The sequence below is a fragment of the Lutjanus erythropterus genome, chromosome 3 (genome assembly GCF_056507025.1).
Source record: "Lutjanus erythropterus isolate fLutEry1 chromosome 3, fLutEry1.hap2, whole genome shotgun sequence".
Lineage (NCBI taxonomy): Eukaryota > Metazoa > Chordata > Actinopteri > Lutjaniformes > Lutjanidae > Lutjanus > Lutjanus erythropterus.
In genome coordinates this window covers 18679313-18691743 of record NC_139319.1, presented here as the reverse complement: position 1 = coordinate 18691743, position 12431 = coordinate 18679313, and the positions used below count along the sequence as shown (strand labels likewise).

Here is a 12431-nt window from a genome sequence, read left to right as displayed (position 1 = left end):
AAAGGTATTACAATTTAGGAGTTGAGTAATCTAAACAATTAAAGTAACTAAAATACTGTGAACAATAAACCTTTTTTCACGGCAGCCTTGTTGGCATGAAATACTTAAATTAAAACAAGTTTTAATAATGATACTTATTTAAGTCGCATTCCATTTAGTGTTGCAGAGCATTTCCAGTGAGCATGGACATGCACAATAGCAGTAACATGAAGCTGTCTGACCTGGATGGAACTGAAACTTTATTAGGATCATTGGTAACACCTGTGTTTACCCTCCTATTTCATGTCAAAATGGCTGCTGTGAAAAAGGTCAATTAAATCCATATAGCGCCCATAGGATGAACTGATGATTTTTCCTGTAGTGCCACCAGAATGTCAAAGTTTTCATTTTGTCCATTTTATTACCAAATATCTACATATCATATATATGTAACACCTAAAAATACAGTAGAGATTTCAGTAATACTTAGATTTCTTTAGCTTGCAATATTCAGTGTGGAGACTCTCCCTCTCATTATTATTATGCACATTAATACATCAGTGTTCATTGATCTGATCAGATTATTCTGATCTGATTTATTGGGGTTTTAACAATGTTTAAATGTTCAAATCACCTCATCTTCAATGCTTAAAACTTAATAAATTGTGTACTGTGGACAGGCTAGTAATCAATAAGTGTGCTTTTTATTGAATCTGCTTTCTCCTTTTTGACTGTTCCCTGCAACACAGACAAAACATACGTTAGTCATTTTATCATGCATGGATTACTGAGTTCAGGAAGGAACATGAACAACACCAACTTTTGTTTTTGACAGAAGCAAATGATTGAAATATTGATGTTTCATAAACTGTACATCGTGCTGAAATTATGGTTATAACGATCAACTTGCCTTTGCAGGGTTGAGTGGATTATTCATTAGCAGTTACAGTCACTGAGTCGGATAATTGTTCACTGCAGCTTAAATATTTTAACAAATTTACACTTCACCTCGGTTTCTCAATGTCCTCGATGAACTCTGGCAGTCTAGTGTTTAACGTTTCAGGCAGGAGAGAAGTCACTAAACCGGACACGACTGCCACTGCACAATAGATGACTGCAGGGAGGAGATGCCACACGTCCTCTAATAGCATGACGAGCGGAGATATAGATACGCCCAGGCGTGCCACAAACGAGGTGTAGCCTACACCATTCTGCCTGAAAAATCAACACGCTGAGGTTAATGTAAACCTGTCCAGCAGCACATATGGTCACAAAAGAACAGAAAATCATTATCTGTGGTCAAACTACATAAGTTTGTCGTTAACTGACCGTACGACTGTAGGATAGAGTTCAGTTGTGTAAAGGTATATGATTGTGAATGAGGCTTCTGACATGGCTTTTCCAAGGACTCCCACGACGGTGCGAACGACCCACTTATCTGTGGGGGGGGGAAATGATATTTGATTAAGAGAATTATCAGAAGTGTTTGGAAAAAAACTTAAAATTGCATTGAAAGTAATGATTACATTTGATGAAAATGAAAAATAACCTTGTGAAACAAATATGTTGATGAAGAGACAGAGACCAGTTGACAGCAGGGCTCCCATCTCACCAGGCCTTCTACCGACTTTCTCCAGGAAGATATACACACCAATCTTCATTGGCATTTCAATGGATGCAAATACTAATTGTGTGAGGTATGGGTTTAGTCCAAACCCAGTGATATTCAGACTTATCCCATAATAGGTAAATGCAACTCCATACCTACAAAATGGAACAAAGCATTAAAACTAGCTTCAAAATGAAAATGCATTATAGATAATTACAGCAGCATAGTGGAATATTTCTTTTGGTATTATCAATCATTCTGCAAATTATATACTACAGTGTATATTATATTCAACATATTACATTGCAATGTACTGCTGGTAATGCTTTATTTGAAGGGGTGTCCATGAGACATTTTCATGTAATGACATGAAGTCATTACACTATCATTGCCATGTCAGGACACCTGTCATGAATCAGATGGAGCCTTTATGAATGTTTATGACTGTTAAGTGTCATTCAGTCAATTATGTCATTTTTAATGCAAAGTTGACATTGTTTGAGATGTCTTTGTAATGACAACTTGACATTAATCAAGCCAATAATGTTTTTGTTAAAACAACTTGACATTAACAAAGTCTTTGTTAGGACATCAACCAAGACAACATAACCTGTCACTGTCTTTGTCATAATGTCAATACATGTTAGGAGGCCAGTTTCACAACAGAAGTACAGCACCAAAGTGATTTACCTTACAGAGTTACCTGATGTACAGATAGCAGTTAATCAATTTACTTATTTCTAAAGAAGTCTAAGTTAGCTTGCTTAGCTGTGGAGCCAGTTAGCCAGGGCCAGGAGCCAAACCCAGCAAGAAAACCGCCATGACATAACTGACTATATGATATGTAATGACAACAAACAAACATTCATAAAGACACTGTCGTGTTCATGAAAGGTGTCATATTGTTAGGTTGGCTTTGCATAAACACTAGAAACAAGAGGAAACAGCTACCCTGGCTCAGCTTCAAGTCTAAAGTCCACCTACCAGCACATCTCATGTTCAGTAATTAACATGTTGTAAATGGTTATATAAGCCACATGCAAACATGAACATAACATCAACAGGTTGTGGTTTTAGAGAGGGGTAAGAGGGAGACTTTTGAACTTTCAACAGAGCCAGGTAAGCTGGTAACCCCTTGTCCTGTCTTCATATTGTATTACGCTAAGCTAATCACCTCCTGGCTCGAGCACCGCACTAACATGAAATTGACACAGACATTTAACTCTCAGAAAGACAGCAAATAGCACATTTACCAAAATGCTGAACTATTCTCTATTAATTCAGCCCTGGAGTGGCATGGATGACCAGGGGAGAAATATAGAGTCAGTTAAATGAACATGCTTAATTCAGGGGTAACAAACAAACATGATTTTGCTGATGCTATTATGTAAACCTTTATTCAACTAAAAAAACAATTTGAATCATTTTTCATCAGCTGTTTCCAAAGTTATTGAATTAATGTGAAAAAATGTGGGGTGGGGGATTCTGATTTTTTGTCAGCTTCTGTCAGGGGATTACTGCTTTAACTCATCTCATGAAATGACACTTACCACACAATCCCTGAGCATATAGAAAGTTTCCTAATATCTGGGGTCTTGAAAAGATCTATAATAGTATATCTTTTCTCTGTGTTTTCATCCTCAGCAGATTCCAGTAATGCCTGTGAGAAAGCAGGACAAAAATAAACAAGCACAGCCAAACTGTTCATTCATGAAACTTCTGCACTTGATGGTAGTTTTTTCCTTCTATTACTGTGACATTGTGTAAAAAAATATTGAAATGTACCAGAAGTGTGTATCTCACTGACTGAGACGATTCGATATGTATCTCGATAAATGTTCAACAATACAATATATCTCAGAAATTTTTAAATAGCCAACGATTCGGTACAACACGATTCAGCCCTGTCACAATACAATATGATATCATGCAATATGAGACAATGCAGTGTGTGAATCTTTACATTTTTATTCTATTAATGTTATGTGTGTAGGGCACTATTAACAAAAAAAAGAAATCCTGACAGTTTTATTAAATCCAGTAACAGGAGAGACAGAGAGAAGGAGACATTACAGTGGTTTTATTTGGTCCATCTCATTTGGAATCTCATGTGTAAATGAGATACTGTAGCCTAAATGAGAATCTGTGAACAAAAATTAAAACTGCTGTAAAATTATATGCTACTCGGTTTCAAATGAAGAGTGCTGTGGTTCTGACTGAATTTGACCCTGTAGAGGAAGTGGGGCGTGGAAGAACAAAGTGATGCGAGCGGTGCAGGCAGAGGCAGGGGAAGAGTTCATTGATGCCAAAAATGAAACATATGCACATTGTAATGACACGTATCGATATGCTAGTGCTGCACTGTCTTTTTTCAATTCACATTCAGCTTTTTACCGATACAGGCAGTCTGAACTGATGCACTTGTATCTTACACATTAAAGCCTGATGCATGAATGAACCACTAAAATGTACCCTTGGTGTGACAGTGGCGATAAACCTGGTTTTGTTGTTCATCTCAGCACATTTCACGATGTAATGATGAGCAGCATCTGCCTTCCCGTTTGCCAAGAGCCACCTTGCAGATTCTGGAAGCCACCTGAAGCAACAAACACAGTGAGTTCAGTGTCCAATTGACTTCTCACAGAGTTCAATGTTTTATCCTGCAAAGTGTAAAATGTGAAACTTCATTACCTCCAAGCAATGACTGACAGTATCAGGGGTGAGGTCACTGCCAGAACGAGCATCCTCCACTCAGTAACACAGTATGCAATTCCAACCAGAAGCCAGTTTCCAAGTGTCCAATCCAGGCTTACAATTATACCAGCAAAGGTCCTGCGTTCAATGCTACACCATTCAACATCTGTAGAAATGTTATCACAAATTTTTGTGAAGCCAAATGCAAACAACAAAACTAAACACATTCTGTTTTCTTCATCTCACATGATAGTTATTTTACCATCAGCGCACTTACTTAGAACAATAGAGATGATACTTATTCCTGCGAGTGACATCCCTGTAAAAAATCTCATGATGACAAACATTATGTACGACGTGGAGAATGCACTTAGGACCGCAAATGTAATGGATGACAAGTAAGACACCAAGAGCAGCTTTCGTCGTCCAAACCTGGTCATAAGCAGAAAAGTTAAAAACAATTAAATACTGAGATACATCTTGCACAAATTTTCAGTTATCAAAAACAACATATTCACAGACTGGTGTTCTTTCTTAGAAATTTCATTAGTCTTGATTTATTTTGCTTATTTGTATTTTCTTTAGTTTTAGCACACTTTTTGTTTTGTTATCAGGAACCTGCATAGTTTATTGCATTATTATGATCAGTATTATATTATTGTCTTTTACACTCTGTTGTTGTTGTGATATTTGTTACAGAGAATGAGTGGCATTTTGGACATCTGGAGGACATACTGCATTTTTTCATTAACAATCTTACCTGTCACTGAGAAACCCAAATAAAGGGGCACCAAACATAACACCAATAAAGAAAATGGTGGCTGTTGCTTTGTTCATCCATTTTCTGCTGCACACGAGATCCCACTGTAAAGAAACCATTGAAAGCATTGCTATGAATAATTTTTCAGTTACTCCCGAAAGTTGAAAGTTGGCAGTTTGGCAGTCACAACCACATTTTTCTTTATATTCCATACCATTTAAAAATTTCAGCCACAAAGGATGCTAACAGAAGTTTGGTTTCAAGAAATTTGACTTGATCTTATTCTTGTACAAAATGCAGATGTCTTCAATGTCTCTGAGGAACATTAACATTTCATTAAAACATACATAACAAAATGAAGCATAAAGCCAAAAATAATAATATAATAATATTATATTGAAGACACTTACCTCTGTTGCCAAAGTAGACTTAAACGTACTGTTGTCATACACCCATCCCTTTTGACATGGAACAGTAAATGCATCCTCGCTCTTGTTTGAGCCCAACAAATTTTGATACTGGGGCTTTGAAAACATCTCACAGGAACTCAGAATCCCATCCTGCTCTGCTGGAATGCCAACAGCCAGTTTCTCTCGCAGAGTTAAGTTCCCGAAGGGTCCTCCATCGTCCAGAGCAGTTATGTTACAGTGATGAGAGGGAACAGCTGCCATGAAGTTATTCAGCAGAAAGTGACATGGCATGGTAATTCGAGAGATCATCTGAATCAAGACTAATTTGATTTGGAACTTTCCAAATCCATTAATTTCGGAGAGTATGTTGTCAAATTTCATTTTGCTGTGCTCCCAGAGTCGACAGAAAGCTATATTTGACAGTTACACAGTAACAGTGAAATGGATTGGATTGGATCGGAAATGGATTACTCTTACCATGTTAAATATTATCCACAAAAAACAAAAGCATTCCACTTATTGGAATTACTCGGTCTGTGTGCCAGCCTAGGTTGAAATATGGCTGGACTGAGGTCAATGTGCTATACTGCGGTTAATTCGTTAAAGTTTCAGTTGGGTAACGAGGATTAGCTGTCAACATCCTGCATTGAGCTGAGGCTTTTGAGATGTCTTTTTTCCATGCTGTCTTCAGCATAATCATTTGCCAGTGGAATGCAAGGTGGAGAATTAAGTTTCCCAGATACCTCCTGCAAGCACTGGGTCAGACAAGGGGCCTGCAGAATGACAACATTTGTTGCTCTAAGAACTTTAGTAACTAGAAACATGCACTCAGTAGAGAGCAGATCTCCACCAGGCAACAGACGGTGATGCACTTAGTGCAATGGCACTACAACTGTAAGATGCAACCAGCTCGAACATTAACATGACCTCCACATTCATTGTCCCCTTGCTGAAACAAGATTTTAAACTGGAGAAATTGTTGATCATTCACTTTTCTTAAGCAGCCTCTAGTGACTACTTAAGAATAGTTAGAAATCAGGTGCAAATGGTCATATGACACAGAGCAGTCAAAAAATAGAATTACTGCCTCACAGTTGTATGCCTCCACCAACCAGTCAAGTTACAATTTATATCCATAAATGTCCAGACTCATATTATCCATGTAGTGAAGACTTTGTAGGAATTCCTCACTTGAAGACTATTTTTACAGAGGACTGACAGAGAACTGAATATTATGTCACAGTGAAGTTGACCTTTGACCTTTTGGATATAAAATGTCATCATCTCATTGGTTTATCCTATTATATATTTGTGTGAAAGTTTGCCATAATTAGCATATGAATTCTTGACTTATGGCCAAAGATGTGTTTAGTAACGTCACAGTGACCTTGACCTTTAACCACCATAAACTTATCAGTTTATCCATGAGTCCAAGTGGTCATTTCTGACAAGTTTTAAGAAATTACTTTGAGGCGTTCTTGAGATATTACATTCACAAGAACGGGATGGACATGAGGATGTCTTTAATAGCATTCGAAATTGCGGACAAGCCGCAGGTCCATTGATCATGCGCACATACACGCTTATGCCTGGCAGGGATAATAGGAGGGTTTGCAGAAAACCTCCCCACCACTGCAGATTCCTCATTCATCTCTCCAGTACCTGAATGTAAATCTGCCCCAATGATTAACCCCCCCCCCCCTCTGACAAAGAGGCCCATGATGAGAAACAACAAGCATCATCAACAGTGTTGCACAAGTGTGAGTGAATGATGAATCTACTAGCGATAAACGTGTGGGTTAACCTATTATCCATGTGAGATGTCACAAACATGCAGAAAAATGGGGTTAGTAGACTTAAGATGGCAAGCATGAAGGTCAGTGATAATATGTTACAGTGGTTACTTTTTGTTATATTATTCTTCAGTCTTTCTCTCTCTCAGTAACTCAATAACGACCAATGTGGATCAATGTTTGAATGCTGCTTGAATGGAGACAGATGAAATTTATGGCTGAGATGACAAAGAGTCGAATGAGTTATCTTTGAAGGCAACAAGCTTTCACAGCATTGTACCTGAAAAGTGACAAAAAATTAGCTTGTCTACCCTGATGTCATGTTTCCATCACTACCAAACCGGGCTAGAGCCAATAAAAACCTGTGACATTTGTCCCAGGAATGAATGCTGACTGTACCCTTTCCCAGTGAAGAAAAAAAACAGATGTTAGTGGATGTTTTTTTTTTGTCCAGTGGGAGAGGGGATTTAGAAAGCTGTGCCTATACTCATAGAATCTGAGTTACAGTACATATCTTATGTACATTCCAACACCCATTCATTTTGAAAGAGCAATGGCCCATGGGGAATACTCTTCATTTACTCAGTCAGGGACAGGGACATGTCTGCAGGACTGTCCCCTGCTTTGCTGAAGTTTAGACAAAAATGGACTATATAGATCCTATCCTATTCTGGATTGCAGTATTTTGTCTTGTCATAATTAAATGAATGATTGTTGTTCTTTTTTTAATCTGCAGTAACTCACAGGAAAATGCGGTGGTCTCATTTGCATGAAATACAGTGACTTTGGCTTTTTTTTAATTCATAGACATACTCTCTATGAATTAGCGAGGGAGGATAATATATTAATTCAGATTGTAGAGAGTTTAGTTTAAATTATCTGCAGTAAGATTGCCCCAAAGACTGAACATGAATGAGAGGTTTTTAGTCAAACACTTTTATATTATAGGACTCTTCAACGGGACCATTGGGTCTTTAGAAACAAATGTGTTCATCTTCCTAAGAGCATTAGTCACTATGGAACTAAAACACTAAAAGAAACATTTAGAGCAATTGCTTTTCATATACTTGCTTTTCAGGTATTAAAGTGGCTTAATCTCATAAGCATTGTACTTTGCTGCAAGAAAAACAAAGTAGCTCTTATATGAAAATATAAATAGACATGTAATCGTATCTAATTATGATTGACTGGATGTCAGTGTCTGTACTGCAGCTGTGCTAGAGTAATTTCTCCTTTCCTGTAATACTCCTGCAAACCACGGTTTTAAAGTCAGATTTAGTTCCATGTACGGGCATCCTGTCAAAGAGAACATCAGTCTTATCCCATCTATTTACTGTACAGCAGCTTTATAATGTGTAATTTTACCATGAAGTTTATTAACCTTATTTCATTGTCCAATTTGACAGCAATGAGGAAATCATTATTAATGCAATGCGTAAATGTAATGGGTGACAAACACACAATTTATCTGTTTTGAGTTTTTATAAGGCAGTTTGTTAATTGATCTGTATTTAATTATGGAGTTAAGAAGTGAAATCACCATCAAAAGCAGAAAGCATGCATTGTTACTAAGCTAAAGGCACATTTCACATCGCTCTAAAAATATCTTCAGAGACAAGTTCATTGTGTCAACATGCTGCAGCTGCATGATGCTAACTGAGCTGTGTCTGAAGGGGGCTGGAGCCAGGAAAACCGTTTCTTCTCCCTATTTAAATACAGTAGCATACATGAATGAGCAGGGCTACCACATGAGCAACCTAAACTTCTGCAATCCATAGCACGTCCTCAGATTCAGGCCAGCAGGATGTGAAGTCTACAGTGCTGAATATCAACTGACGGGGAAGTTTTAGGACAAACGTTTTGACTTTTGCACTTCAAGGATGAATTACTGTAAGTAGCACAAGTAGTTATTTCTTATTTGATTCTCCCTCAACAACTTAACAGCAGCTTTTTAGTTTATATCAGTAAAGATAAGTTCCCTCTTTTTTCTCGTTGTTTCATTCACCCTAATGTTTAGAATTTCATTTAGTGAGATTCTTTAAGTCTGTTTGCTATTGGCTTTGATGGACAAGACGTCAGTGAAATCTTTGAGTTTTTTATTCTGTTTACTGAGGGCTGGTTCTCTCCAGTAGGATAAACTATCAAATAGTATGTTGCATCTCTAATTGCTCTTGCATCATTTTAATTATAGTGCAAATTGAAAAAAAAATCTTTGGTGTAATTATGGATTGCAACATCATCTAGGTTAATAGTAATCTGTATATTCAGCTGATTTTTGTTTTGTTATAAGACTCTACGCCTGTTTAAAATGTGTGCATGTTTCTCATTAGTGGTTGAGGTAAGACAACCCAACTATGTAATAACATGGAAACATACAGTATAATCCGCTAGAGCTCAATCCTGGAAGGGGTCATCCCCCAGACCAAGAGTTCACTCATTCGTCAAGGATGCTGACTCCCTGTTTCCATGGCAACGAGTCAACATACTGAAGTTACTGCCATACTAGGAAACAGAAATTTCTGTAGCACCAAAGTAAGGCCTGATGTTGGTTGAGTGTTGAACTGAAGTGGAACCAAGTGTGAAGAGAATCGTGGGCCTGGGACAAAAGTGTCCAAGAAGCTGTACCTTTTATAATCCTGGAGCTGCATGGATGTATAATAAGGTCTTTACATAGTTGTTTAGTAAAAATCCAACAAAGGTCATGTGGACTAGTGGTTTATCTGAGCCTTCTACAACCTTACAAAACCCAGTCCAGTAATGCTGCACCACATAAAGCATGCCAGACGCTACAAATAAAAAAAAGTGTGGGAACTGTATGTGTGCAATGATGTACTGATGTACTGTCACTGCAGTTCAACTTATTTTTGCTTTGTGTTAACACTGTTTTTTCACTTCTTATACAGTTGAGAAAGAATTGAAATAGCCAACTGTCCTGTTCAAATAGATATAAATTAATAAAACAAATGACTATGGTGGTCTTAAGTATCAGTACTTATGATTTTTTTCAATACCATGTGTTTAAAACAATACAATATCCATTAATTATAGTGTCAAAAGTATCAGAGCTCTAAGAAAATCTCTCATTCAAGACATCAGTTCAGTTCAGTCTTTATTGTCCTGCTGAAATTTGGTTTACAACAAAACCAGACAGTGGTCAGTGACTTCCTCTGTACCAGCAGATAAACCAATTTGCACATTTTTAAATTAAAAAAGAGAAAAACATATATCTTATTTGTGTGCCTAGGGCATTCATTTTTGCTTTTTGTAGTGGTACTGAAGGAGGTATCGAGTATCATTTTTTAAGATACTTATATTTAAGCTAAAAATTCTGGTATCATGACAGCTCTGTATGACATACCGAAATGTGACCCTGCCAGCTCAGTTTGTAGTGCAAATGCTCAAGGACATGGAGGGCCAGTTCAGTGTGTGACACTGAAAATCTTTTTTTCTTTTTTGTAATGATTGGTATTGCCTTCTTGCAAATCTACATTTGCTATTCCTACAAAATACATAGCTTGTGTGTTCAAAAAACAAAAATTAAGCTCTCATGTAATTGAAAATCTTATCAATCAAACTTTTGCACAAATTATGGGGGACATGCAAACTATTAAAAAGGTTTTCAGTCTGAACATAAAAAAATAGAAAACATAGACTCATCTGAACTGGTCTAAATTTGTAATGTACAGATGTATTCAGGTTTGAAATAATTAAAAGAAAAGAATATTTAGTGGTTTTGGACTAAGGATAGCAATGTCAGTCTGTTTTTCCACTTGTTCAGTGTTTTCATCCAGAAAACTACTGCTCAGATTGCTGTGACATTTAGCTGGAAATGCACTGATCGACAACGGATGAATGAATCCTAATGTTTTTCACGATCCTCTGACTTTTAACTTATAGACTAATATTAAATTTCCTGTCCACATTCATGAAAAAAAAATCTTGATTTTATAATGACTAAATTGCATTTCCTCTACTGCCACCCTCAGGACAAACTCCTACCCTTTTCACCCAACTATAGTCTAAGGATCTAATAACAGCAAAATGATCAGTTTCTATCCAAAATTGTGACTTTACAACAAGTTCAGGCTGCTTGTATGGCTTTAGACTTTTCAGTGTTTTTGCTTTTATCATCTTCTGGTTTGAATTTAGTTATATATAGTGTATTTTCCCTGAGTGCCTTCTCTGACTTAACAAATATTTGTAGTAAAGATAATGATGCATGTTTCTGAGCCCCTTTATGAGAGGATTTGGTCATTTATTTCCTCAACAAATCAGCCCATTGAGTCATTGTGTGTGTTTGTTTACAAGGGTGCTAAGGTTGAATATTTGGAACTGCAGAGAAAATCTATAGAAGAAAGGAATTTGGAGTCTTCAAAGTGACACTGCAAACACCTTTAATCTTCTAAAAGCCTCTGGTATTTGTGTCTTATACACATAATGAAGGATTCTGCTATAAATCATATGACAAGATAAATCATGGAATGTAAAACTACACAATGTGAAGATTTTATAGCTCACAGCATTTTTTTAAATAGCGTTCATAATCAGGAGGTGAAAGTGTATTCATGTGCTCTACAGTGTTATGGCACCACCTTCTGGTGGATGTGAGGTAATAATGTGTTTGAGAGTTAAACTGTTGTGTAAGCAGTAAACTTTCCATGTGTCCTGGTATCTAAACAGACTGCTGCTTTATTCTGTCAGGATAGTGTCAGCACAACATGAACAATGTGAATAGGATGTCAGTTATGAATTTTACCGTTTCATATTAGGGTACGACAGCATCATTTTCTGTTCATATCTATATAGGAACCTAAAAAAGAGTTTAAGCACCCAAAGCTGCTGAATTTAGTTTTGGACAAAATAATTGATTGTTGATTTGACTTGATGGACAGCTGTTTTGTATTTGATAATTTAATGTAATCATTTTCTATTGTTGATTTGGATTACCAGAATAATTCGAGTTGGTAGCCTATTTGATAGATTAATTGTTAATGTAATTTACCTCGAGAAATAAAACAAACACACTTTGAGTGAGGGTGTAGGAGGTCGAGCATTTCTACTATGTATAAAACAAATAGTCTCACAGATTTAGTTCTTAAATGGAAGTGCTGACAGCCTTTGCGGTGTTGATATTTGTTGCAGTGATAGATGAGAACAGAAGAGGGAAAGAAACCTCGCTGTATAAA

General features: G+C 36.9%; 1 protein-coding gene across 1 annotated transcript; it reads right to left on the bottom strand.

The window, feature by feature from the left end:
• Window positions 1-983: 983 nt before the first annotated feature.
• Window positions 984-6502, bottom strand: LOC146329897 (solute carrier family 22 member 7-like). Its single transcript, XM_084712858.1, has 9 exons — window positions 5453-6502; window positions 5043-5146; window positions 4560-4714; window positions 4280-4448; window positions 4061-4184; window positions 3139-3248; window positions 1529-1743; window positions 1309-1417; window positions 984-1194 (listed from the first exon to the last, which is right to left on the bottom strand). The coding sequence occupies exons 1-9, from the start codon at window positions 5831-5833 to the stop codon at window positions 984-986; spliced, it is 1578 nt and encodes a 525-aa protein (XP_084568984.1). The 5' UTR covers window positions 5834-6502.
• Between the last annotated feature and the right edge of the window lie 5929 nt (window positions 6503-12431).

Bases quoted from the DNA above. Each gene is read 5' to 3' on its own strand.
- LOC146329897 (XM_084712858.1), bottom strand. From the start codon at position 5,833: ATGAAATTTGACAACATACTCTCCGAAATTAATGGATTTGGAAAGTTC. The intron at 4,449-4,559 runs GTAAGTGCGCTG...ACATTTCTACAG, and splicing joins TATCATCTCTATTGTTCTAA to ATGTTGAATGGTGTAGCATT. The intron at 1,418-1,528 runs GTTATTTTTCAT...CCCCCCCCACAG, and splicing joins CAACATATTTGTTTCACAAG to ATAAGTGGGTCGTTCGCACC.